The following is a 26526-nucleotide window of genomic DNA, read 5'->3' on the forward strand; positions in this document are numbered from 1 at the left end:
CATGGGAAATCATATTCATACATTGTGACGATGCAAAGTGATTTATACAATAATATAAAACTATCATACTATTTAAATTGGAAAACATCGGGTTTTCCGGGGAATGACATTATTCACTTCTACATACAACAACTACAATACAAGGAACAATTATGAAAGACATTCACGTTTACATGTTTTGAAATCACATACATATACACTTATGGGATCATCACATCTTTTTCGTAAACAATTTTTGTTACAGAAAATATCGGATTTTCTGGGTTTTACAAACAATAGAAACTATGTTGATATCAAACATGCTTATGAACTCACCAACATTATATATGTTGACCGTTTTCAAAATAACCTGTATTCTCAGGTAACCATTAGAATGAAGAATCATCAAGCGTGTTTCTAAAATTTCTTTTGTGCAATGTCAATCATTAAACAATTTATGTTCTATGATGTTGTAATGTAAACAATGTACTTGATGTGAACAAGGTCAGTTGTAATGTATTAATGCATGGTGATGTTTATGTTATGTTTCATGTATATTCATTGTGATGATATTTCAATTTAAGTCACACGAGCCCTCGGACGTTTCCGCCGTCTGGTTTGAGGGTGTGACAAGGTTATATATTGAAAAACATGTGTAATGGTGTTAGTTGCAGTTGCTCTTGATCCAAGGTATAAGATGAGGTTTGTGAAGTTTTCTTTAAAAAAATCTATCCTTTAGACTTTAAGAAGGTTGAAGAACTATATGCTCAAGTGTTTGAGGTTTTGAACAAACTATATAATTATTATTCTAATGTTTCTTCAATAACAAAGAATGATGGTTCTAGTTCTTTCAATACAAATGATAATGATGGCCAAAATTTTGTTGGTATGGTTAAGAATAAGCAAATGAGAAAAATATATGACGAGTTCTATGAAATTGATGTTGAAGATGCTATGGAAAAATCTGAATTGGACGAATATCTTGATGCTCCACCTGAAAAAATAAATAATGAAACATTTGAAATTTTGAAGTGGTTGAGTAACAAATGCACAACATACAAGGTGTTGGCATCAATGGCAAAGGACATTCTAGCCATTCTGGTTTCTACGGTTGCTAGTGAGTCCACTTTTAGTACATCCGGTCGTATGGTGAATGACTTTCGTAGTAATTTTCTTCCAAAGACAATGGAACCTTTGATTTGGACTCAAGATTGGTTGATGGCATCAACTGTTTGTATTGACCTTGAACAATTATTGGAAGATGTGAAAAAATACGAGGAAGGTAATATGGAGGATACACTTTTATTTATTATTTCATTTTATGTTTTTTGTATAATATTTAATATTCTAATTTGACTTTCTATGCTTAATTTCATTGCAGCAATCAGTAGCAGTATAGAAGATACACGTGGAGGGAATAAGTAAAGTAGTTGTTGTTTTTAATGTTTGGATGTTGTTTTTGCGGCTGTTGATTGTTGTTGTTGCAGTGTTGTTTTTAATGTTGCTGTTTTTAATGTTGTTGTATTGTGTTGTTGCTGTTTGCTGTTTTTTGTTGTTGTTGTTGCTGTTGTTGTTGCTGTTTTTATGCTATTTTGAAACTTGCTGTGAAAATTATTTGTTGTTTTGCTGTTTTGGGTTTTGTTATTGCTGAAAATTGTCATTTTGTAATAATACTTGCTAAATTCCACTTGTATTGGCATGGTGTTTTGAGATCAAGATTTTATGATTATTTTAGTTTTATATCTTGTACTTGTAACATCCCAAGTTCGGAAGCAAGAAGTTGAAGGGTGCAAAGTGTAATTTCGAAGAAGGGACTCGACGAGTAGGTACGCTTACTCGCCGAGTCGGAGCGGGTTTGGGTCGCGGATTAAGTGGCCAACTCGCCGAGTCGGCGGCTTGGACTCGACGAGTTGGTGCTGGAATGAGAAAACCCTAATCCCGAGGGTTGCACCCTATTTAAAGGACTTTATGTCCTTCTCCCATCCTCCTAATCCCCCTGAGAGTTCCAGAAACCCTAATTTTCGTATGAGACTTCATTGTTGAGGAGATTGGAGCTTGGAAGAGGAATTTGGAGAAAAGAGCTTGAGGAATTAGAGGCTAGCATCAAGGGGCTTGTGTGGATCTGGGATCTACATCTGTTTGGGCACATTTCAGAGGTAAGAACCCATAATCTTATGCTAATTTCCTTTTTGGTTCATCCTTGGTGGTTGATGGGGATTTCCATAGCTTGATTGAGAGTTATTTCGGGTTTAGAAGATAGATCTGAGGTTGCTACCTCAGATCTAGTCTTGAGCTGGTCCAGAATGTCATAAAGTTCAGTCATTGAGTTGTTGGTGAAGCCCCTTTTGTCTAAAACCCAAGCCCTAGTGTGTTTTGGGCTTATATCTCCTTGGTTCCACGTAAAGTTTGCAACTTTATGTGAGGGTTAGATTGTAGAAGGGTGGATCTATGGATTGGAGCCCCTGCATGGCTCGAAAAGCCTCTGTTTGGATTGAGAACTGAAGAGACTCGGCGAGTCACATGGGTGTACTCGACGAGTTGTATGAACATGTGCATGGACTCGACGAGTTGAAGAACAACTCGGCGAGTCTGTTGAAGATTGCCTTGGACTCGGCGAGTCTGTTCTTGGACTCGGCGAGTCTGGTCGCAGAACCCAATCTCTTTTGGTTAAAGCTTTGGTTTAGTGAGTCGGTTGGCGACTCAGTGAGTTGGACAGGATGGGATTCCGAGATCGTTGAACTCGACGAGTCTTGGGGCGACTCGGCGAGTAGAGTCGTGTTATGGGAGGTTTCTGAGTATGAGAACTCGACGAGTCGACGGGTTGACTCGGCGAGTAGAGTCAACCAGGAAGGTTGACTTTGACTGAGGACTTTGACTTTGACCAAGAGTTGACCACTTTGACTTCCAAGGGTATTTTGGTAATTTTGGTATTGGTTCCTTGGTAGTGTGCTGCGGTGAAGTTCGTGTCGGTGGTCGGAGCAGCTTGGTCGTATCTCTTTAGTCGGCAATTACAGGTGAGTTATCCTCACTATATTGACAGGGTCTACGGCACCAAGGTCGGCCCTTTATCGGATGGAAATCCGGGTTTTGTTGTTATGTTGTTGCTTTGCTAGATTTGCATCCTGGTATTTAGGGTGTTGTTATGTTAGGGACCTGGTTAAGGTCGGTACCCGGTATATAGGGTAATGTTATGCTAGTGACAAGATAGGTCGGAATCCTGGTTAGGATGTTGATATGCTATGTGATCTGTTAGACTGGTTGTCTGGTTAAGGATTTGTTATGTGATTAATTGTTTTATGTGCACATGGTTGTTTGACTGGGGTTGGGTTGAGGCGGGTCCTGCTTTGTGCTGTAGGCCAACATACCCAGGGCGGACCGGATAGACCGAAGGCCCAGCGAGCGGTCCGGATAGGTTGAAGGCCCCAAGAGGGCGGACCAGACGTGCCGAGGCTCGGAGAGTGGACCAGGCCGACTGAAGACCCGGTGCGGGCAGACCAGTCATACTGTAGACTCAGAGGGTGGACCAGGTGGATTGAAGGCCCGGTGCGGGCGGACCAATCACACTGTAGACTCGATGTGCTTGGCTGTTCTGTATTGTGATATGATATGAGTATGGTTGTGTGGTTGGTATTTTGGGGGTAACTCACTAAGCTTTAGGGCTTACAGTTGTAGTGTTATGTTTTAGGTACTTCAGGAGATCGTGGCAAGGCGAAGGCGTGATCGTACCGCTCCTCATGTTTTATGATTTTGTGATATGGTTCTGGGGATACTCTGATGTTTAAATTATTTTGAAAACAAGATGTATGAACTTAATGGTTTTGAAATGAAATAAAATATTTTAAATTGGCTTGAATTTTATGGGTGTTACAGTACTCCTAGCCTCCTAATGTTTATAAATGTTTATTTCAATAACATGTATTATTTATAAAATAAAATTGTAAATATTCAAGAAATCGGGTACCCGGAACTGGAACCGGTCTTGGCGGTTCCGGGAGCGGCTCCAAATTTCTAGGAACCGGTGCCGGGACCGGTTCCAAATTTCTAAAAAACCACCGGTTCCGGAAGCGGTTCCGGTTTCCAATAAAATAGGCGGGTACCCGTTTTTGCTCATCTCTAATTTAAACTAACGGTCTGATTTGTTTGCAAACTCGCCATTAGACTAACTAATACACGTATATTTATTCGACCAAATTGAAACCAATCTATAAGGCTTATGGCCGAAACTATGGGCAATTACTAAATAAATAATGTGTAGTTGTTAATATCATAATCACGGGTCCATATAAGATTATTAAACTAATAAAACTATTTTAGAAATAATTGACACTTGCTTGAAATTATTTATTTCAAGGAAAAAAACAGATAATATTTTAAAATTCGATATTGCAAAAAAGGACGGAAGTTTGTTTCATTTCTCAATTTGGATAATCGATCAGGACTTAACACCTTGTAAAAACAAATAGTAAAAGGAAAAGAAAATAATTTTTTTGGAGTTATTAAATGTGAAAGCTAAACCCATGTTTGCATTTGGGCATTCAGGTCATTGTCATTGTTTTGACTATTTCGACTACACGAACATTCATACCAGAAGAGCTTTTTTGGAATCTTTTTAATGAAAGATGTTGAAATTAAAATAAAATAGTTTATTATATTTTTTATAATAATAATAATATATTTTTTTTAATTTCTTTGTTTGTATATCTTTGTATGATTTGTTTATATAATTGGTTGAAAAGATATTAACCTCACCACAATCATTGGAAAACTATTTTGTAAATTTCCTAACCCCGTTAAAAGAAATTGATTTTAAAAAAAGGCTCTATTATATCGTCTTTTAATTTTCAAGAACTTATTGATTTTTTTAAAGCCTTGTAAAATACTATTTCATAATGTCAATACTATTTTAGTGTGAGTGCTCTAAATCAACATTGCCATTTCAATATATTTACCAAAATGCACCTTTTATATGGAGTCATTTTGTTAAATATTGTTTTTTCAAGAAATGAAATTGTTCAATAAACCAAAATGTGTCACATGATCGACATTAATGACATATATATATATATATATATATATAATCAATGATCATTTGTGAGCCCATATTTTACCGCGAACTTTTTTATCTTGCATGCATTAAGTCGCTCATAATTAAATGTTTTTGTAAAAAAAATCTTAAAGTAAATATATATATATATATATATATATATATATATATATATATATATATATATATAAATGACGTATATATGCATTTTTGTGTCATGCACACTTGCACTTATTTATTATTATTGTTATTTTTTTTGAACGGCAAAGCAAATTATATTTAAAGAAATCAGCTGGGGATGGACAAAATATACCATTCGTATGTAAACATTTTAACGAGAACAATACATAAGAACAATACATAGATCGACAAATGCTAAAACATATATGATCCCTATAGATTTTAATCACATTGTTAAGATTATAACAGTCCTTTAGACATAAAAGGGTATCGAATTTTTTATCCAAAATTTTCAATTTATGCTAATTTCTACATTAATATGTATACAATTCTTTTTTTGTTGACATACTTTTTATTGAAAAATCAAATATGTCAAAATTTATATTTTTTTATTCTGTATAAATATACTTTTATATCAATATATTTTTTATACTATGGTTTATTTTATTTTATATTATATTTTCCAGCATGTTTATTATTCACTTATGAATAATACATTATCAGTTCAACTTTTATTACAGTTTTTGAATTATCCGTGCATCGATTATTCACATATAAATGACTAATTTACTAGAACATTAGATTGGATTAATGGATCATTATTAATTACTTATTTCCAGATGATCTTAATTTAGAAATGAAGAGTTAATAAAAATCATCTATATTCATTATTCATGATGGTATTTTCGTTATATATTTTGGAACTTCGACAGGTTTTAGAAGTAAAATCCTGAATAGTAGTAACAAACATTAATGTTTCTCAAATATACCATTATTTAGGATTATTTTTTATAACTACAATTTTATATAAAAATTGTGATAACTACAACAACTATAAATGTCTATTACCACCAAATATGCCGTCTAATTTTGAGCAAACTTAATATAGCATCACCTGTCACATTCATTTATACCATTTTATATTCTTATTGTTTTTATCATATACTACATGATATACAAGTTAAATGGACACGTGTCTTGTGTTATGTATGCAAACGAAAAAAGAAAAAGGACCAGGTGTTACAATCCATTAACAAAAGACTCGAAAACAAATTATATCAACGAATCACAAAGTCACTTTAGAAGTAAAGTTGGACCAAGCAAGCACTACGTATGCATCTAAAGAAATACAATATTTTCATATTTTGTTCTGCATGTGTTAATATAGAAAGCCGACTATTAAGTTAAATATTTAAAGTTCTTTACCGTTATAAACTACAAAATTTGTATAGACCAAATTATTTTGTAATGACTATGTTTTAACTTTTAACAATAAAAAAGTGATATTAGCTAAACTAAAAAATAACAAAAAAAAAAAGTATTTGGCAAATTAACCACAAATTTTGGAATGCGGTATTCCAGACTAAACAAAAACACATTTCTAACAAGAAAATACGTTTCAAGCCGACATTCCGGATTTTGGACTAAATTTCGGAGTTCGAAAAAAAAACTTAATTATCGAATTTCAAAAACAAATCCAAAATCTTATGAACAATTTCAGAATTTTGAGAAAAAAAATCGTTTGTTTACTAAATTCGAACAAAAAGTTAAACAAAATAACAAACGAACTATATACGATATTAGAGCATAAAATCATACATTCGATTGAAAAACAATGAACTTAAAAACAGTAAAATTAAACACTTCAAAATAAATATTTTGCAGATATCTTAGATAAAAGAAATTACCAAAAAAAAAAAAAAAAAAAAAAAAAAAAAAAAAAAAACCTTGAAATTTAAAGAACAAAATCTTCTTACGTATACGATAATAAAGTATTTATGTATAATCATTAATAACTTTTCAGAAATTAAAAAATATATATACAAAAGGGTAATTAAGGAAATTCATACTGAAAAGGTCGATAGAAGAAAAGAAAATCATACCCCCATATTAGAATATATTCAGCTTTAAAATTTGGAGTTTTCCTCTTTGTTTCTTCCTCTTCTCTCTCTCCTGAGTCATAAATTTCTTCCATCTTCTATGGCTCAGCCTCAGCAACAGGGTCATTGAACAAGAGCGCCTCTCTATCTTCATCATTAGCACCACCCCAATTACTCTTAAAAGGTAACCATCGACTCTTCCACTTCCATGAACCGATTCTTACAGGGGTAATTAAGATTTTTCTATCATTTTGCGCACAGTTCAAACTTTTCGATTCTCATTCAATCCAATTCTAGTTTCCGAAGCATGCGTTTGGCTGTAATTAGCTCTAGCGCTTTTACTTATTTAATCAGAATTTCCATTTAACTTTGCTGAAACAACTGGGTTCTTACAGTTATGGTGAAAGAAGTGTGTTTTTCCCATCTTTTATTACAAGTCAACCCCAATTACAGTTTCTTATCATGTGTTCTTTTAGTATCAACGCCATTTTTCACTCTAATTAGTTCTGAAGTTAATTTTGTTTAATCAATTCGACTCTTACAATTCCTGAAGTTGATTTTGTTTAATCTGTTTTTAATCGACACCTCAATAAAACAGGTGCAGTCTCTCAGGTTATATGTTTCTTTAGAATCGACAAAAATCAAAATTTTTCACTCTAATTAACTTGTTCTGTAAGATTTTCGATTTAAATATGCAAATCAAGTCGGTTTTTTCTTCCTAATATTTTATTCTTTTTGTGAGAAAATGTGTGTTCTTCCCTCTTTCCTTTATCATCACTCAATCCCAATTACAATTTATCAGATCATGGATTTCTTTAATCAACTAAAAATCAAGATCTTATTACTCCAATTGGTTCTAAATACTGTTGAACTTCAATTTCCTGGAATCTTTATTCATACAATGATATGGGTTTGATTACAACTTACAAAATCAAGATCTTTTAACTCAAATTGGTATGAATTCTACTCAAAACTTATAGTTTCTTAACTGGTTTAACTCAATGTTGCAGGGTGAATGTATCTAGTTTCCATTTTAATCAAGTGAGTATCTCATATGTAATTTGAGTTTCTTGATTGGTATCATAATCCATTTTCATCATCAATGGCACGAAAATCTCCAAAATGCCCTCCAACAGTTGAACCAAATCAATCCGGTTGTATCTGGAGTTTTAATGGTATGTTTGACCACCACCACCACCACCATGGCCGCCCCCACCGGAAACTGCTCAGCTTTGATGAACAACTCAGAAGCATCAATGTGAGTACACATCTTCAACCTTTATTCTTGATATCAAACAACTTATCGATATTTGATTCTGAAAACAAATTTTGTTATCTTCAGACTGAATCAAAGAAGAAACAATCTCTAAAAGAAGAAACAAGTTCCTCAAATCACACAACAACCATAGAGAAATCTTTTTGGAAAAAGATAAAATCCCGATATGAAAACCCAAACAAGAAAAAAGAAAACCCGATTTACAACAGCATTGTGGTTTTAAAGCCGCCTAGTCAGCGTGTCATAGAATCTCCAGTTGATGTAGGATGCGTGTGCTCATATCTACACTCTCATCACAAGTCAACAAGCAACCAACAAATAGTCAAACACAATCGTGTGTCCTTCAATGATGTTAGAAAAAAGCTAAAGGACACAAAGAATGTGAAGAAGAAGAAGAAGAAGAACATCCGAAAGGGTAGTGAACCTGGTCAAAATGACGAAAATGCCCCTAGACCCGAGAAATTACAATTGGTACCCTTTTTGAAGCAAGGAGAACCGGATGTTTTTGTGGAAGCAAGAAGACATCTTGCTGAGAGGTTAAGGCAAGTTGTAAAGGGTGAATGTGAGGGTGAGGCATCTTCAAGTAAAAGAGTATCAAGAACATTGGAAAGGGTACTTTTGTCATCTCCTATACACATGTCAATTGCTACTTTTTATCGTGAAATTGACGACATTTGTGTTGAAAAAAGTTTATTGACAATGGATTCGGATCCTAACAACATTGGTGCAATGGAAGTATCACAAATGGTAAATTGAACATCTTTTTTCCTTGAATATGAACCAAAATGATGAAAATTGTGTAATAAACACTTTAAATTTTTTTTTCCTCTACATCCGATTTGCATCAACTTACATGCATGTTTTGTTACAGGAGATGACATTGGATGTTTCTTCACCAAAAGTTAATTTCAAATTGGAAAACATGGAAAATGATCAATTCAGAGAGAATCCAAGTCCAGTATCTGTTCTTGAATCGATTTTTGCAGACAATAGCAGCAGTCCTACAAGCACCATTGAATCATCAGTTGAACATCATATTCAACCACGTTGTCTGGATTTTGAAGAACATTCACAAACTTCATCTCCATCGCATCAGAAAACCAGTTTAAGTTCATTCATGGAGGATCGAGGGTTGATTTCTGCATATGTTAATGAAATCTATGAAGCTTCTGAGTCAAACTGGGAGGATTTTTTAGCGACGGATTACCCTTCAGAATTGACGTGTGATCATAAACTAGTCCATGATTGTGTGAAGGAAGTGTTGATTGGTTTAAATATGCGGATAATGTTTGTTAGCTCAAAGATTCGTGCTTTTTCATTGGAAGAAGATGTGGTTAATGAGGTTATGGAACAAGTTGAGTGGCATAATGGTCGACTCATGATTCCACGTACTCTAGATAATCTTGTGAGGAGAGATATAGCGAAAGGTGGAGAATGGGTACACGTGGCAGATGGAAATGATGTTGTGTTTGAAGTCGTGGATGAAACTCTACAAGTATTGATCATGGAAGCCATATCCGACATTTCTGTTTGAAGTATTTTGTTACTGGATATTAATTAATTATCGTATAGAAGAAATTTCTAGTTATATTATATAGTTTTTTTGGCAGATTTTTTGTGGGATATCATATTATCATTATGACTTATGAGACTTGTATGTATAAAAAGATGATAGGGTTGCGATATTCATTGAATAATGCATTGAAAGGTTGTATTTTATATTTGATTTGGTGTCCATTTTTGTCAAGATTGTATCTTGTCTTCTTGATCGATTGATTCTGTTTAAAAAGATAAAGACAAATGGAAATGATTGCTTGCAAGAAATATGTCTAATGGTTAAGAATCGTTATGGTCGTATCCAAAGAGTTGAAAGAAAAGGATTTGATTTAAATTGAAATAAAATTTTATCCTAAAATAAATTATAAAGCTATTGTCATTTATTTTTTAATTTAAGAAATATTTAAAAAATTAGAACATATTTTATTGACAAAAATAACAATCAAGAATTAAATAATTATTCGAAATGTCCAATTATTCATAGATTTGGGAAAATCATCACACAGTTCAAAAATCACATTCCGGTCTTTTTATCTTAAAAAGACCGGAATGTGATTTTTGAACTGTGTGATGATTTTCCCAAATCTATGAATAATTGGACATTTCGAATAATTACTTAATTCTTTATTGTTACTTTTGTCAATAAAATATGTTCTAATTTCTGGCAAGATGTACATTATGGACTCAAACATGTACACTTTCTCTTATTAGAGATGAAATAAAAGCTAAAACGAGTAACATATAATAATAATAAAAATTAAAGCGGCAAAAAAGTGGATTAGTAGTTTGGATAGAAAGATTTACATGTTTATGTCTGAACAGAACACATGGGACATTCTTGAGGATGTTATTCAAATTAGACAATATTTATTAATCCCGAAAAAAAAATGTGCTTGTTACATATTTTGACGTGTGTACAAAAATTTAGTAATTTTATTTTAAAAGTTTTTATTGTATATGTACTGCTGACTCTCTTATAAATTTCTTACATTGTAAAATAAAAGGAGCACATTTTGGACCGACCATATGTCAATTAACAATACATTATGGATTTTGGAATGTCTATTCTAGTTGCATGGTAAGATAAATAATGAATATTCACTCTCGTTCAAGTGTGTCACGCTCTCAAAATAACGTACATAAAAAAATAAATTAATCATTTTATATATGACAATGTGATATTAAAGCTAAGCTTGCATTATCTTGAAGTGACAAAAACCCATATAGTTGTTATTTCGATTGCCCGTATTTTTTTAAATAAGTATGTAGATTATTGGTATTTTAATTGATATGATAAGAACTACCTAACAATTAGTACATAAATATCATTGAAATGCAAACAGTTAATCAAGGTGACCTAGTAGCATCCGCATTAATCCAATGTGTAAATGTCATTTGAAGCACACAATAACAATATGATGTTTATAACCAAGATTTTGATTTTTGTGGCTTTCACCGTTTTGGTTATTATGACACTATTTAAGATTAATCATGTCATGATTTTACCATAAATCAGTTTAATGTTACCGTAGTAGGGTTTTAAGATTTTTATATTATTTAGGTATAAAATGAAAACTATTGACATTCGTGAAAAATCATAAAAAGTTAAATATTAGTGATCAAAATACTACATAATAATGAGTATAACATAAAAATTTGTGTTTGGGACTAGTGTAACTTCCAACTGAACGCTTTCTACGTGAACTTTAAACAATTTCATCCAATTTTCAATTAACTATATCACAATAACAATCACTCCAAGTAGGTGCATTGTTATCTCCTCATATGTAAAATCCATTTTTTTTAGCAGCAATCATGTAAATTAACCGGATGCACTTTTCAGACTGATTTGAAATATTACTTTTTATTTTGGATTGGTTCGGCAAAAATTGTTTTTTGAAAATCACTCATACTTATGTAAAAATAATAGAACACTTAACGCTATAATAAACAACAATCAATAAAACCTAACTACATATATTGAATAGTTAATTACAAAGTATTGTTTGGATTCCAAACTAGGGACTCTCTTCCATGAATGATTTTTTTGGTTACGTTCACTAATTTAAGTTATTTACAGGTTGTCACAAGGCCTGCTAGTGAACATAACAATATAAATAAAGGAAAAAATTGAGCCATTAAATATGAAACATCCTGGAAGTGTTCATCGTATTTCGAAATCATTTTATCACATCCAGACAGTCGTTTTTAACATATTAAGATTATAGCGTAATAAAAAACATGAAACTAATATGGGTCTCCAAATCCCACGCTTCTTCTATTCGAAAACAAATTGAAACCTTGTCTTTCAGATTTTTTTAGGGTTTTTGGAAAGAAATAGCATTTCGATTGATGGTAGACCACCCTTTATACAAAGGATCACTTAAATGGGTAATCTTTTAAAAAAAAATTCGGCGTAGTGTAAATTTTGTTCAATGCAACCCCTAAAAAATTGTGTATAACCCTTAAGTCCGCATTCGATTAAGTGATTATTTTTTAAACACCTAAAAAGCTTGGTCTTTTTTGTTGATATAAACAAGAAAATGACCATTTTTATAAACAATAGTTTTAAGCCACATATTGCGGCGTGGATTTGCGTAATATTTTTTTTGTTAAAAGTGCATTGCTATAAACATAATACTTTCTCTTTTTACTATATCTTTGACACCGGTTGATAGAACCATGATAAAGAAAGAAAGGGTAAACCTTGGATCGAAAACCAAAGAGCCAAAATAATAATATTTACCAAGACGCTCAAGAAAATAAGAGGATTTTTATGCTTACGTATAGAAACTTCTCCAACGATAACATAGCAACTCGTATGACAATTAAGTAGAAACAATTAGTAAACCTACAATGAACCCTAATTCAGAAAACTCAAACAACCAAAAATATACGGTGGGTGGGAGAGAAGAAGGGATGTATGGAGGGATAGAGAAGAAGGGATGAAGCATGCCTTTTCAACCCCATTTCATCTCCATAGAAAAGAAGGGATGAAGCTTGCCTTTTCAACCCTATACAATGTGCTTTGTGAAGTAACCTTATCAACATTGATAATGTTATAGTTTATATAATCCCCAGAAAATAAATGAATTATTTATAATTATTTCAAATAAATAAATGGCAAAAAAGGTTGAAGGGTGTAAAGTGCAATTTTCGCTAATATGGAAACGCTTCAACATCTGTTATTAGGGCATTCGCTTCCCGCCAACTATCAAAAACCCTAGCCTACTTCCTTTAAACCCTCGTCCCCCTTTTCTCAATTGCCTCAATCTTATCAAAGAAATTTCCCATCAATGGAGGCCCAAGCTGTGAAATCAAACCTGGTTCTTATCCTAGATTATGGTTCTCAGTACACCCACCTAATCACTCGGCGAATCCGAAGCCTATCCGTGTTCTCCCTCTGTATTTCCGGCACTTCCTCACTCAAATCCATCACTGATTTAAACCCATCTGTAATCATCCTCTCCGGCGGCCCCCATTCCGTCCATGCACAGGACGCCCCTTGTTTCCCCGATGGCTTTGTAGAGTATGTTGAAAAAACGGGCATCTTTGTGTTGGGGATTTGTTACGGGTTTCAGTTGATTGTGCAGAAATTGGGTGGGCAAGTAGCGATTGGGGAAAAGCAGGAGTATGGGAGGATGACGATTGAGGTCGTGAAAGATTATGGTGGATTGTTCAAGGGTAAAAACATCGGTGATAAGCAGGTGGTTTGGATGAGCCATGGCGATGAGGCTGTGAAGCTTCCTGCTGGATTCGAAGTGGTCGCCAGGAGCGAACAAGGCGGTGTAGCGGCTGTCGCGAATCCCGGCAGACGGTTTTATGGGCTGCAGTACCACCCCGAGGTAGATTAAATCGCTCGTTTATTCTTCCGAACTTTTTTTTTTGTCTAAAATTGCTCATTCTCATATCGATTTAGGTGACACATTCACCGGAGGGAATGGAATTGTTGCGCCATTTCCTTTTCGATATCTGTGATGTCTCCGCTGGCTGGAAAATGGAAGATGTAATGGAGGAAGAAATAAAAGTAATCAAAGGCATGGTCGGACCTGATGACCATGTAATCTGTGCATTATCCGGTGGTGTCGACTCTACAGTTGCAGCTACTCTTGTTCACAAAGCCATCGGCGATAGACTCCACTGTATCTTCGTTGACAATGGTCTATTAAGGTAAGATTTTGACTATGACCACATTCTCATGATCTGTGTCATGATATTCTGTGTTTTTTTAATAGATACAAGGAGCAAGAAAGAGTGATGGGAACCTTCGAAAGAGATCTTCATCTTCCTGTTACTTGCGTTGATGCTTCAGTGCAATTTCTAAGCGAATTGAAAGGCGTTACAGATCCTGAAAAGAAAAGAAAGATCATCGGAAAAGAGTTCATCTCAATCTTCGATGCTTTTGCTCATGATTTAGAGAAAAAACTAGGAACAAAACCTAGTTATTTGGTTCAAGGAACTTTATATCCAGATGTAATCGAATCATGCCCACCACCCGGAAGTGGAAGAACTCATTCTCACACAATCAAGAGCCATCATAACGTGGGTGGGCTTCCAAAAGACATGAAGCTAAAGCTCATTGAACCACTTAAGCTTCTCTTCAAGGACGAGGTTTGTAATTTACTAATTGTATCTTCTACAATTTGGAAGGACCTGTTATGTAATTTTCTTGATTTTTTTTTCATTTGTGAAATGTGAAAAGGTTCGGGAGTTGGGTCGGATCTTGGATGTTCCAGTTGCGTTCTTGAAGAGACACCCGTTTCCTGGACCGGGTCTTGCTGTACGGATACCGGGTGATGTGACCCAAGGAAATGCACTGGAGATTCTTCGGCAGGTTGATGAGATATTTATCCAAGCGATTAAAGAGGGTGGGATTTATGATGAAATATGGCAGGCTTTTGCTGTGTTTTTACCCATTAAAACGACAGGTGTTCAAGGAGATCAGAGGACTCATTCTAATGCTGTTGCACTTCGAGCTGTTACAAGTCAAGATGGCATGACTGCTGATTGGTGAGACAGATCACTTTATCTGTATATAATCTTTTGCCACGTGTCTTGTTAAAACATGTATATAATCTTTATTATGAAATTTGTTTCAGGTATTATTTTGAGCATAAGTTTTTGGATGATGTGTCGAGAAAGATATGTAATAGTGTTCGTGGGGTGAACCGGGTTTGTTTGGATATTACATCGAAGCCTCCATCCACAATTGAATGGGAATGAATTTGTGGGGTTTGACTTTGTTTGGGTCAACGTGTTGGGGATTTAATTTAATTATGTGAAATTGGTAAAGGTTTTTGGAGGGTGGCAACTATGTAGGTGGTGAATTTTGCATATGGCAATGTGTTTGACATTTTGTGGTTGTCTTTGTGTTTTATAAGTTATAATCCTTTTTTCTAATTGTTCTTTCTTTGAGATATGGCTTACTTTTATGTGAGATAATCAGATAATTAGCATTTAGCAATGACTCTTGTATAATATCACATCAAAAAACATATTCTTGATATTTTAAAACCAAAATATTTTATTAATTAGTATGATATTTTACCAGAGTATATAACAATTAATATTAATGGACAAAATGTATTCAAATCAATAAAAACCTCAGTTAAATAATAATAATAACTAGGGTTTGGACCATCCACGCATTGCGGCGGAAGCTCCGGTATGTTAAAAAACGCAATTTGACACCATATATACAACGAATGAAGACGATTAAATCATATAAAGTGGAACACAAAAATATCAAAATAAAACATGGATACAAACAATTGACTTGAAAGTGTATCTTTAAGAAATTAATAAAAAAAAAAGATTATTAAAAAATTATATAAGGGGTCAAAATGTAACTTTAAAATATAGTAAGGGACCAAATTATAATGTATAAAATACTAATAATTTAACTTTAAAATTATAAGGGTTGAAAACTGTTAAATAAAAATTAATTAAGAAGAAAGAATATAAATATATATAAATTTTAAAATTATAAGGATAAAAATTGTTACATCAAAATTAGTTTAGGGGTACAAAATATAAAAACAAATAAAAGTAAAGGGAGGAAAATGAAAAAAGAATTGAAAGTAATGAAGAGTGAATCCTCTCAAATACCAATTTTGGTAATTAATATATATATATATATATATATATATATATATATATATATATATATATATAATTTGCTATGGCCAAATACTAAATCTCTATTTTCAAAAGACTTATTTTATATTTTGTCTTAAATGCATCAAAATATGTAACTTAATTTGATTTTAGACATTTTGACTCTATACATAGTAAAATGAAATGAATAGTAAAAGCTCTCACATCACCAATTTGGTAATTAATATATATATAATAATACATCAAGGAAAACGAACAAGGGTGTTCACAGCAGTATCCAAAGCATCAACGTTCCTACGCAACACCTTTCTTTTCAATTGTTAAGAAAACCTTGTTAATTGTTATATCATCATAATCACATTTGAGCAAATCATGAAACTTAAAAACACAAAAATCATGAGAATAAAGGATACAGTTGCATTGCTAGGGTGTCAATGCCTCTCATTTCCTCATTCAATCTGCAAAATGTAAAAGTTAGTGGATTCATCAACCATATAAAGTTATAAACATCCTTAATTTGTGTTATAATATAAAAGAATAACAAAACCATGAAAATGGATTTATATACCTGAGACATGAGTTTATGTACAGATTCCCCTTTGTTGCAGTATCCAATGCTGATAAAATTTTGAACAAAATTCTTGTTAAACTTTACTGGTGACTGAAGAAAAAGTAAAATTTATGTTTATCTATCAAAAAGACTGGATATAGCTATGCAAGAATCATTAAGTATCTTTTGAGGTTATTTAAGGGCTCTGTGAAAAATATGTATTCTACCATATTGCTTTATCTAATAGCACATTGTGCATACGAAGATCAATGGAAGATTTTGTTATGTACCAGATTCTTGAAGACGCCCAGCAGCATCACTGAAGCATTGTACATGATCAACAGAACGGCTGCTAACCTACAACATACACAAACAGTTTCAATGGATGAACTTATATGATCTATCTACAATGCAATGAAGAGCACATATCAATGTTTGTGATCTTTTTAAAATCTGCTATGATCAATCTGGAGTGAGTTTATCATTGCAATTTCCCATGGTAAAAATACACATCCCCTCCAGACTCGCATCATACATTGATAGATGCAAACTAAACAGATTTGTGACTTTTTCCATCGTTGTTGTCATAAGCTTTGAAAATTTGCGAGATACGGATAACAATCCATAAAAGTATGTATAGGAAATCGATTCCGGTTACACTAAATTGATTGAACTTTAGGGTTTATATGCTGATATGTAGCTTCAGCTCAATTTGATTACTATGGTTAAGCTTCAAAATGTGAAATTCGATTACCTCGGAGAGAGCAATTCGGAGAGATGCGAATAGAGATGAAAAGCTATCGGCAATGGCGAGGGAATCCCTCTCTACCACTTCCACTGCTCTTACAATCTCCTTTTGACTGATTGGCGAAGAAGTCGACGAGAAAAACGTATCCTCCATTTCTCTTGTACTTGTATCGATGTTACCATCAAGGTCGTGGTGAGGGTCTTCGTTGTGTTCTTGAGAAATCTGATGATTGTGATCTAGGGTTTCTGAAGTCGTTGCTTCTTTTGGTTCCATTGTCTATGTGTGTTCGGTTGCTGCCTTCGCTGGTGAATGTGCCAACAAGAGCATCAAAAAAATTATAAAAATACATCAAATAAAAAATTAAATTTTCAAAAATCAAAAGAAATGATCCAAAAAAAAAAAAAAAAAAATCGCTATCTATTTAAAACCTCTATATTATCGATTTTTTTTGTCGGAAAAATAGTAAGCAGATGTTACTTCGAAACTATCTAATTTACAACCAAAAGACAAAAGTTGGAAAAACTCAATATATATATATATATATATATATATATATATATATATATATATATATATATATATATATATATATATATATCATCTAAGTGATCAGAGATTCAAGTCTTGCTTAAAATATTGACGTAGTTTAGGTTTATACCAGGAGTCCGTTAAATTGCTTGAACTTTTTTATATCATTCGACATAGTAATCAATTGTAGTGGCATACATCGGATCACTGATTATCGAATGTCATCGACTTCTGGTGTCGGTAAAAGGATATTTAAGTTGTGCAAGAGGTATCGCAACTCTTTAAACCATGAAATAAAGTACAACAGAGCGTTGTAATCAATATTGTGTTGACTGACCTCTATACATACATACCACTTTAGATTTTATCGCCGATAGAGACGAAGTTAACTGAGTAGCTTGTTGTGACTATGAAAAAACAAATACAATTTAATAAATATAGAAGTAAAAAATCTTTGATAGATCATGCCTAGCTCGTGGAGTTCTAAAAATAAGAAAATATTAAAGATCAAACAAATCATTAATCTAAAATAATAATCATATGAGGCTTGACCCAGACCCATATTTAGGAGTAATGACTGAGTTTTAACATATTTTCTAACCATCTTAATTTTATTTTGGTGGTTGGGAATTTTGTTGTGTTTCATCAACACTTTCATATAAAGATTTTTCGACACGATTTCCAAATTGTCACATCCATCAAACGTGAAAAAGAGTGCAGAGTTTCTTTGCACATGTGGGTTTTTACCGCCGTTTTATTAAAGATTTTTTCGAAAATTACACGTCATTTGGCTCAATTATTTTTAAAAGAGTCTAACTTTGGTTTTTCAAATGATTGTTTAAATACTTTTAAATTGTTAAAAGAAAAGTTAATCACCGCCCCCGATCATGATTGCCCCGAATTGGAACTTGCCATTTGAGTTGATGTGCGACACGAGTGGCTATGCTTTAGGAGTCGTCTTAGGGTAAAAGGTTGAAAACCGTTTTCAAACAATCTTTTAAACTAGCGAAACACTCAATCCTGTTCAAGAGAATTACACGACGACAAAAATAAAATAAAAATAAAAATAAAAATTTTATTTGCCATCGTATATGCTTTTGATAAGTTCCGCCCATATCTAATATTGTACAAAACTATCGTTTTCACCGACCATTCTACTTTGAAATATTTGTTTAGTAAAACAGATACGAAGCCGAGTAAGTTCGATGGATGCTACTACTGAAAGATCTTATATGCCCAATAGTCATTATAGAATGATATTGTAAATGACATATGATCATATTGGGTCACACCTTATACCAAGTTACTACTTATTAATTATTTATTAGTATAATTTAATTATTAATAAATATTATCAACACTTGTATTTATTTGGAAAAACATTATTTTATGAAAATAGTATTTTACCAATATATTGGAAATTATTATTTCTAGAAAATAATAATAATAAAGAATAAAACTAGTCATAATTCATATAGTATGAATTTAGAAGTTATGTACAAATGTTTGGTCACTTTGAATAATCATGTACTTGGAATATAACTAACTAGTTAAATATAAAGTAATGAACACTTCAACCTTGTCTCCAGGCCATGAAGAACCATGGTGTAACATCCCAAAATTTACGACCAAAAAATTCATTTTTAATTTAATAATTTCATAAAACAGATTATTGAAAACATCATGAAGTTATCTCATATCATAAAAAACCATAAGTAATATGTCTCAAAACATGTCATAATATAATAATGTCAGTATACAAATCCCAAGAACATCATAGTGCGGAAAATCGTGGTGTGATGCGCTGCTATCGTGTCGGCTCCTTTCCCTTCAAAGAAGAAGAACTTGAAACAAAAACTGAAAATCGTAAGCACAAAGCTTAGTGAGTTCCCACATCATACCACATACCATACAATAAACATATTGTCTAACATGTCCGGGTACTGGCCTACCTCTTCGGTCTCTTTCAACCGTTAACTTGCCTAGCATATCAAGGTGCTGGCCTACCCCTTCGGTCTCTTTCAACCGGTTACTTGTCTAGCATATCAGGGTGCTGGCCTACCCCTTCGGTCCTTTCGACCGATACTGGGGACTATTTCACCCCCTACTCCTACCATGTAATCTCCTAGTACATAAACACATAAGTCACATACTGCCTAGCATATCAGGGTGCTGGCCTACCCCTTCAGTCCTTTCGACCGACACTAAGGCCTATCCTACCCCTCCTACTACTTTCACATAATATCATAGCATACTAACGCATAAAGCGTAACAGATAGTGGCATATCAGATAATTATCACAAAGACAATCATCTCTACTATAACACTTACTAGTGGGCCGGCATTGGTGCCTTCGACCCACTTATATTGGAAGGTAACTCACCTCCTAAAGCTGAGTGTCGAATATCACGGAAAGGAATATCTAACAGCTGATCTGATAACTCCTCGGCTATCATTATCATAACAACACTCAGTCAAAATTCATAATACTTCTTAGGGTAAAATGACCATTTTACCCCTTGGTCTAATTTGGACCATATCCAAGGCCCAATTCCATCTTATCTTTCCTAGCCCACTAATGGCCCACTAAAGGCCAACTAATGGCCCAATTTTCTAAATCGGGCCCAACTCCTCAAATGAGCCTTATCACAAGCCCAACAAATCCTTAGCCCAAAATAAATAATTTCGAGTGGCCCAATATGGCCCAAAAGGCCCAATACTCTAAGTCTCAGTTCTAGGCCCAGAAACTCTGCTCCACAGTGGGCCATGGGGCCAAACTATCCGGGCCCAAACTTCTAATGCCCAAAAGCCCAAGTTCGCCACTCTACATGCGTATGTGCGGCGTACCTGGCACGTACGCCCACCGTACGCTGGCCTTGACCAAAAGCGGTAAGTTGACCTAGTACGCGCGGCGTACCAGGGTGTACGCCTAACGTACCGGCCAGCTTCCTTGGGGCTCCATTTGTGACTTAATCCATTAAGTCTTCATGTCCAGAATGTAGATCCAGGTCCTTTAAGACATCCTAGTCCATAAAGTCACAAACTTTATGTGCTGGCATGCATGGTTGGGGGTCAAAACATGATTTTGGTCCTTAACCAAACTTTGTGACCATCAAACACTTGCATGGTTGTAGCTTAACCATCAAGGTCTGATTTTTCTGACTCTAAGTGCTTCTAAGAGCTCAAAAGGACAACTTTTATGGTCTAAAACTATCAAGATTCAAGCAACATCAACAATGGACTCCAAATGTGACATAAAACACCCCAAAATCAAATCTAAGCATGCAATGATCAATTTTGAAGCTTAATACCTCAAATGAGTCAGAAATGGTGCTAATCTCCAGGATCCACAAGCTCCCTTTGAATTCTTGCTCCTTCTTCAAACTTCTTTCTCTTCCAAAACACCAAAACAACACTAAAATGCTCTCAAGTGGCTACCAAATCACAAGAATACACAAATATGGGTTAGGGTTTTCGTGGTGGCTGTCTAAGGGTGAGAGGGAGGCTGGACCAAAGGCATAAGGTCCTTTATATAGGGATCAAACCCTAAAATTTAGGGTTTTAGAATATGCATACGTACGTTGGGCGTACGTGCATGGCATGCGCATCTTCGTCTCATTGGTACGTTGAGCATACTTGGCATAGTACGCCCCGCATACGGCACTTCTCAGCCCAATCATAAGGATCCAATGGTCTAAGCCCAAACCAATTCCATTCATTAAGTTAATAATAATATAATTAGTACCTTATTAATCCTGGATGTTACAAATCTCCCCCACTTGAATTAGACTTCGTCCTCGAATTCTACTGCTGCTTCCCGAAATAACTCGGGGTAATGCTCCCTCATATCGTCCTTTGGATCCTACGTCCATTCCGAGCCCTTACGGTGTTGCCACTGTGTCACAACTAGCATTCTAGCTAGGAAATTATGTACTCTTGTAAACATTATCTACTGTAAACTCATAACCCTAATTCATGTTATGCTTGAAGTTCAACCTATGGAAACAAATTTAAACCTAGATTCATCAAGTAAAGTTGAAAACCCTAAAAATCCCGGTTTAAGCTCATTATGGACTAGAATTTTCTTATTGGGCCTAATGGGCCAATAAGCCTCCAAGTTGACTTTGTTGGGCTTAGAACCTTCAAATGGGCCATAATTGGACCCACATTCATGAAACCTAACCTGTTGGACCATCATGGGCCTAAAATGGAATGGTATACCTCTTTTGGGCCTTATTGGACCATAACTAATCAAATTAGCCCTAATGAGCCACAAATCCATCCCCTTAATATCACATTGGGCTGTGAACATTCACAAGGACCCAATGGGCCGAGAAGTACTCTTTGGGCCTTAGAATTTCGAAATGAGGCAAATAATGGCCCAAACTAAGCAACTTTTTTCTTCTAGCCCATGTTTTCGGCCCAAGCATAAAACAAAAAAAAGGATGAAATGAGGGTTGACATTAGTGGTGCCACCTCATAAATGTACATAGGATATCAATGCACCATTCTCATATCTCCATGCAAGTCAACTCACCTCTCTCTCTCCTCTCCTTTCTATCCTCGGCCGAGACCACAAACCCCCACCACCCTCTTCAATCTTCTCCCCAAAATCTCTCAAATCTTACAAGAACATTTCCTCACTTTCATCACATTTTCAAGATTTACTTAGGTTTCAAGAGGATCTTCACAAGATAATCATCATTCTTGGTAAGCCTTTACACATTCAAGTTTCATAACTCCATCTTCATGATAGATCACTCTTTTAAACAAAGTGTTTGGTGATCATACTCCTAGAAATATTCTTGAGTTCGAGATCTACTCAAGGGAGTTGCTAGGGCCGAAAATCACTTCATCTTTCCACATCTTCTTTAAAAACCGAATCCACAAACTCAAGGTGAGTTCATACCCCTCTATTTTCGGTTTTCATATGATTTATGGGGGAGAATACAAGTAAAATGTGAAGATCTACGTGTATTTGTATGTTATGTGTGACTTCTTGTGTTTATGTGGTAAATATATGCTAAAAATGAAAGATATTTCGAGATCTATAGTTCAAGAAGGAAAAATATGTGATCTAGGATATATTTCACTTAACATGTCAAGATAAACTACCATACAAAGTTTATAATAAACATACTACAACATAAAATTTGTTATTGGACTATTTTTGATAAATAAACAAAAGATGGGGAAAAAGATGTCATTCACGGTTTCTACAAGGATCAAAAGGTCAAAACAGCTAAAATAAGAGTTTTTATAAATATTAGGCTTTTTAAAGGACTAAAAATGTAAATTTTAGCCTAATGGGCTAAAATTTGGGCTTTTTGGCTATTTAGGCCCAAAAATGCGAAAAATCAAATTTAAGGGGGCTGAACGGTCACATCGAAGCCATGACCCTTGTTGATCAAGCTCAAGTTTGCAGCATGTAACGGTCACATTGAAATTTGCTGGTGTCCAAATGGGTGCAAGGTCAAGTTCGCAGCACGTACCTTTGTTGATCAAGCTCTTTCATGGTGGAACGGTCACATCGAAGCCATGACCCTTCCAGTGGCAAACGCGATGCCCTGGGAAGAACTGAAGGAAATGATGTTGGCAGAGTACTGCCCTAGAGGCGAGATACAAAAGATGGAACAAGAATTGTGGAACTTGACAGTTCAGAACTCCAATATCGACGCATACATATCCAGGTTTAGCGAGTTATCCCTTCTGTGTCCGGGTATGATCACCTCAGAAGGGAAAAAGATTGAGAGGTTCATCTGGGATTGACTGCACCTATCCAAGGGAATGTCATTGCGGCAAACCCTGAGACGTTTGATAGTGCCAAAAGATTGGCCAAGAAACTGTATGATCATGGTAGCAAGAAGAGTGTTAAGATTGTGGAAGCGGATGTTAAGAATGAAGAAGAGAATAAGAAAGGGAAGAACAACAAGAGAAGAGGAAAACAGAACTCTGAATCATCTAAGAAACAACAGATAGTGACTGTACATGCAGCAACCCAAGCTACCACAGCACCACATGCTCCAGCCCCATCCACGTCGAATGCTCCGAAACAGTACACAGGGAATTTTCCCAAGTGTAACCAATGTAACTACCATCACCACGGGGAATGCAGAGAGATGATGTGCACAAGATGCAACCGGAAGAGCCATACAGAAAAGTATTGTAGGACCCAGCTTCCACAAAACCAGATGCCCAACAACAACAACAACAACAACACAAAGGATGGAGCCAGTTATACCTGTTATGGGTATGGGAAGACCGGACATTTCAGGCGAAATTGTCCCAATGCAAACAACCAGGCGACAGGAGCAGCAGGAAGAGTGCTAACTATGGGTCAAGGAGAAGCGGTTCAGGATCCCGTTGTTGTCACCGATACGTTTCTCCTTAACCACTCATATGCATGCATCCTGTTTGATACCGGGGCAGAGCGAAGCTTTGTGAGTAATAAATTCAAACACTTGCTAAAACAACAACCCCAAAAGCTTAATGAAACCTTTACGGTGGAAATGGCTAATGGGAAAACAGAATCAGCTGGGGAAATCTATGTAGGATGTACCCTAACTTTAAATCATCACGCCTTTCAAATAAACTTGATGCCTGTAACTATTAGGAGTTTTGATGTGATTGTCGGCATGGACTGGTTGAGCCCCCATCATACTGAAATTATGTGTTGCGAGAAGGCCGTTCGCCTTCATCTCCCTAACCACGAAACCCTAATTATATACGGGGACAAACCCAGTACGAACCTTCGTCTTATCTCGTGCATTAAGGCACAGAAGTATCTACAAAAGAAGGACTTGGCGTTTCTGGCTCACATAGTGGATAAGTCCAAGGAAGAGGTCAACATTCGATACATCCCAGTGGCTTGCGACTTCCCGGATGTCTTTCCTAAAGATCTTCCGGGGATACCCCCAGAAAGACAAGTCGAGTTCCGAATTGACCTGGTGCCGGGAGCTACGCTCATTGCCAAATCACCCTATAGGTTGGCTCCTGTGGAGATGCAAGAACTGTCAAGCCAACTTAGCGAACTCTTGAGCAAAGGATTCATCCGACCTATCTTCTCACCCTGGGGATCTCCGGTCCTCTTTGTTAAGAAAAAAGACGGATCCTTTAGGATGTGTATTGATTACAGAGAACTGAATAAGCTCACTATCAAAAATCGCTACCCACTTTCACGAATCGACGATCTATTCGACCAGCTCCAAGGAGCAAGTTACTTCTCTAAGATAGATCTGCGATCCGGATACCACCAACTCAAAGTCCGGGAAGAGGATATCCCCAAAACCGCTTTCCGAACTCGCTATGGACATTATGAATTTGTTGTAATGCCCTTCGGTCTAACGAATTCCCCTGCCACATTCATGGACCTGATGAATCGAATCTGCCGACCATTCCTCGACAATTTTGTCATTGTTTTCATCGACGATATCCTAGTCTATTCTCGAAGCGAAGAGGAGCATGGCCGACATCTCCGGCAAATCTTGGAAACCCTACGAACCGAAAAGTTATACGCAAAACTCTCTAAGTGTGAGTTCTGGCTCCGTAGTGTGAGCTTTTTGGGTCACGTTGTCAGTCAAGAAGGGATACATGTGGACCCTTCTAAGGTCAAGGCCATAGAAGGATGGGCGGTCCCAACGACACCCACAGAAATTCGTCAATTTTTAGGTCTCGCAGGCTATTACAGGAGATTCATTCAGACAGACGAACTAGTCATTATCATGCATGGTTATAAAGACTCACATAGAGATCCAATACCATCTAAGTAATCATGGGAAATCATATTCATTCGCTGTGACGATACAATAATACAAAACAATCATACTATTTTATCGGAGAACATCGGGTTTTCGGGGGAAACCAATCTTATTCACTTGTACTTTCAATAACTATAATGCAAAACTTCTCATTTATACACGTTTTGAAATCATTCACGCATATACTTACGGGATCATCACAACATTTTCGTGAAAAGTCTTATTACAGAAAATATCGGATTTTCTGGGTTTTACAAACGACATAAACTATTTTACATCAAACATACTTATGAACTCACCAACATTATATATGTTGACCGTTTTCAAAATAACTTGTATTATCAGGTAACCGTTAGAACGAGGAAGCATCCAGTGTGTTGAAAGTTTCTTTTGTAGTTGCTAATCATCAAACACTTTATATTTTGGGATCATGTAATGTAAACCATGTACTTGATGTAAACAATGCCAGTTGTACTATGTAATGTTTGATGATGAATGTGTTATGTTTCATGTATATTCATTGTGATGATATTTCAATTTAAGTCACGTGAGCCCTCGGACGTTTCCGCCGTCTGGTTCGGGGGTGTGACACACTGCACCTTCACTAGTTCTACTTCCTTGTTTCTCAGCGCCTTCGTCTTTCTGTCGAGAATAGCTACCGATCGCTAGATGTAGTTCAGATTGTCGTCCACCTGAATATCCTTTAACGGCTCAACTGCAGAGTCATCCACCAAGCACTTCCGCAGCTGGGAGACATGAAAAGTGTTGTGGATCTGACTAAGCTCAGCTGGTAGATCCAGCCTATATGCCACCTTGCCCACCCGCGCTATAACCCTGAAAGGTCTGATATACATGGGGCCCAACTTGCCCCGTTTTCTAAAGCGGATGACACCTTTCCAAGGTGACACCT

At 35.4% G+C, this 26526-nt stretch overlaps 3 protein-coding genes across 4 annotated transcripts; 2 read left to right on the forward strand and 1 right to left on the reverse strand.

Moving 5' to 3' along the window:
- The first annotated feature begins 7113 nt into the window (after positions 1-7113).
- Positions 7114-10080, forward strand: LOC145119908 (uncharacterized). 2 transcript variants are annotated; one of them, XM_079055676.1, is made up of 4 exons: positions 7114-7311; positions 8094-8341; positions 8426-9106; positions 9231-10080. In XM_079055676.1, the coding sequence occupies exons 2-4, from the start codon at positions 8186-8188 to the stop codon at positions 9891-9893; spliced, it is 1500 nt and encodes a 499-aa protein (XP_078911802.1). In that variant the 5' UTR covers positions 7114-7311; positions 8094-8185; the 3' UTR covers positions 9894-10080. The 2 variants fall into 2 exon arrangements, with proteins under 2 accessions (XP_078911802.1, XP_078911801.1); XM_079055675.1 differs by having other exon boundaries at positions 7114-7267.
- A 2975-nt stretch (positions 10081-13055) lies between these two features.
- On the forward strand, positions 13056-15316 carry LOC145119999 (uncharacterized). Its single transcript, XM_079055784.1, has 5 exons — positions 13056-13761; positions 13836-14086; positions 14152-14527; positions 14619-14926; positions 15016-15316. Exons 1-5 carry the CDS (start codon positions 13213-13215, stop codon positions 15137-15139), a joined length of 1608 nt encoding a protein of 535 aa, XP_078911910.1. The 5' UTR covers positions 13056-13212; the 3' UTR covers positions 15140-15316.
- A 790-nt stretch (positions 15317-16106) lies between these two features.
- LOC145120552 (uncharacterized) lies at positions 16107-17664 on the reverse strand. Its single transcript, XM_079056358.1, has 5 exons — positions 17338-17664; positions 16874-16940; positions 16602-16650; positions 16447-16491; positions 16107-16342 (listed from the first exon to the last, which is right to left on the reverse strand). The coding sequence occupies exons 1-5, from the start codon at positions 17602-17604 to the stop codon at positions 16276-16278; spliced, it is 495 nt and encodes a 164-aa protein (XP_078912484.1). The 5' UTR covers positions 17605-17664; the 3' UTR covers positions 16107-16275.
- Positions 17665-26526: the final 8862 nt, after the last annotated feature.

Source organism: Lactuca virosa, chromosome 6 (genome assembly GCF_052849685.1).
Source record: "Lactuca virosa cultivar CGN04683 chromosome 6, Lactuca_virosa_CGN04683_v6, whole genome shotgun sequence".
In the NCBI taxonomy this organism is placed as follows: domain Eukaryota; kingdom Viridiplantae; phylum Streptophyta; class Magnoliopsida; order Asterales; family Asteraceae; genus Lactuca; species Lactuca virosa.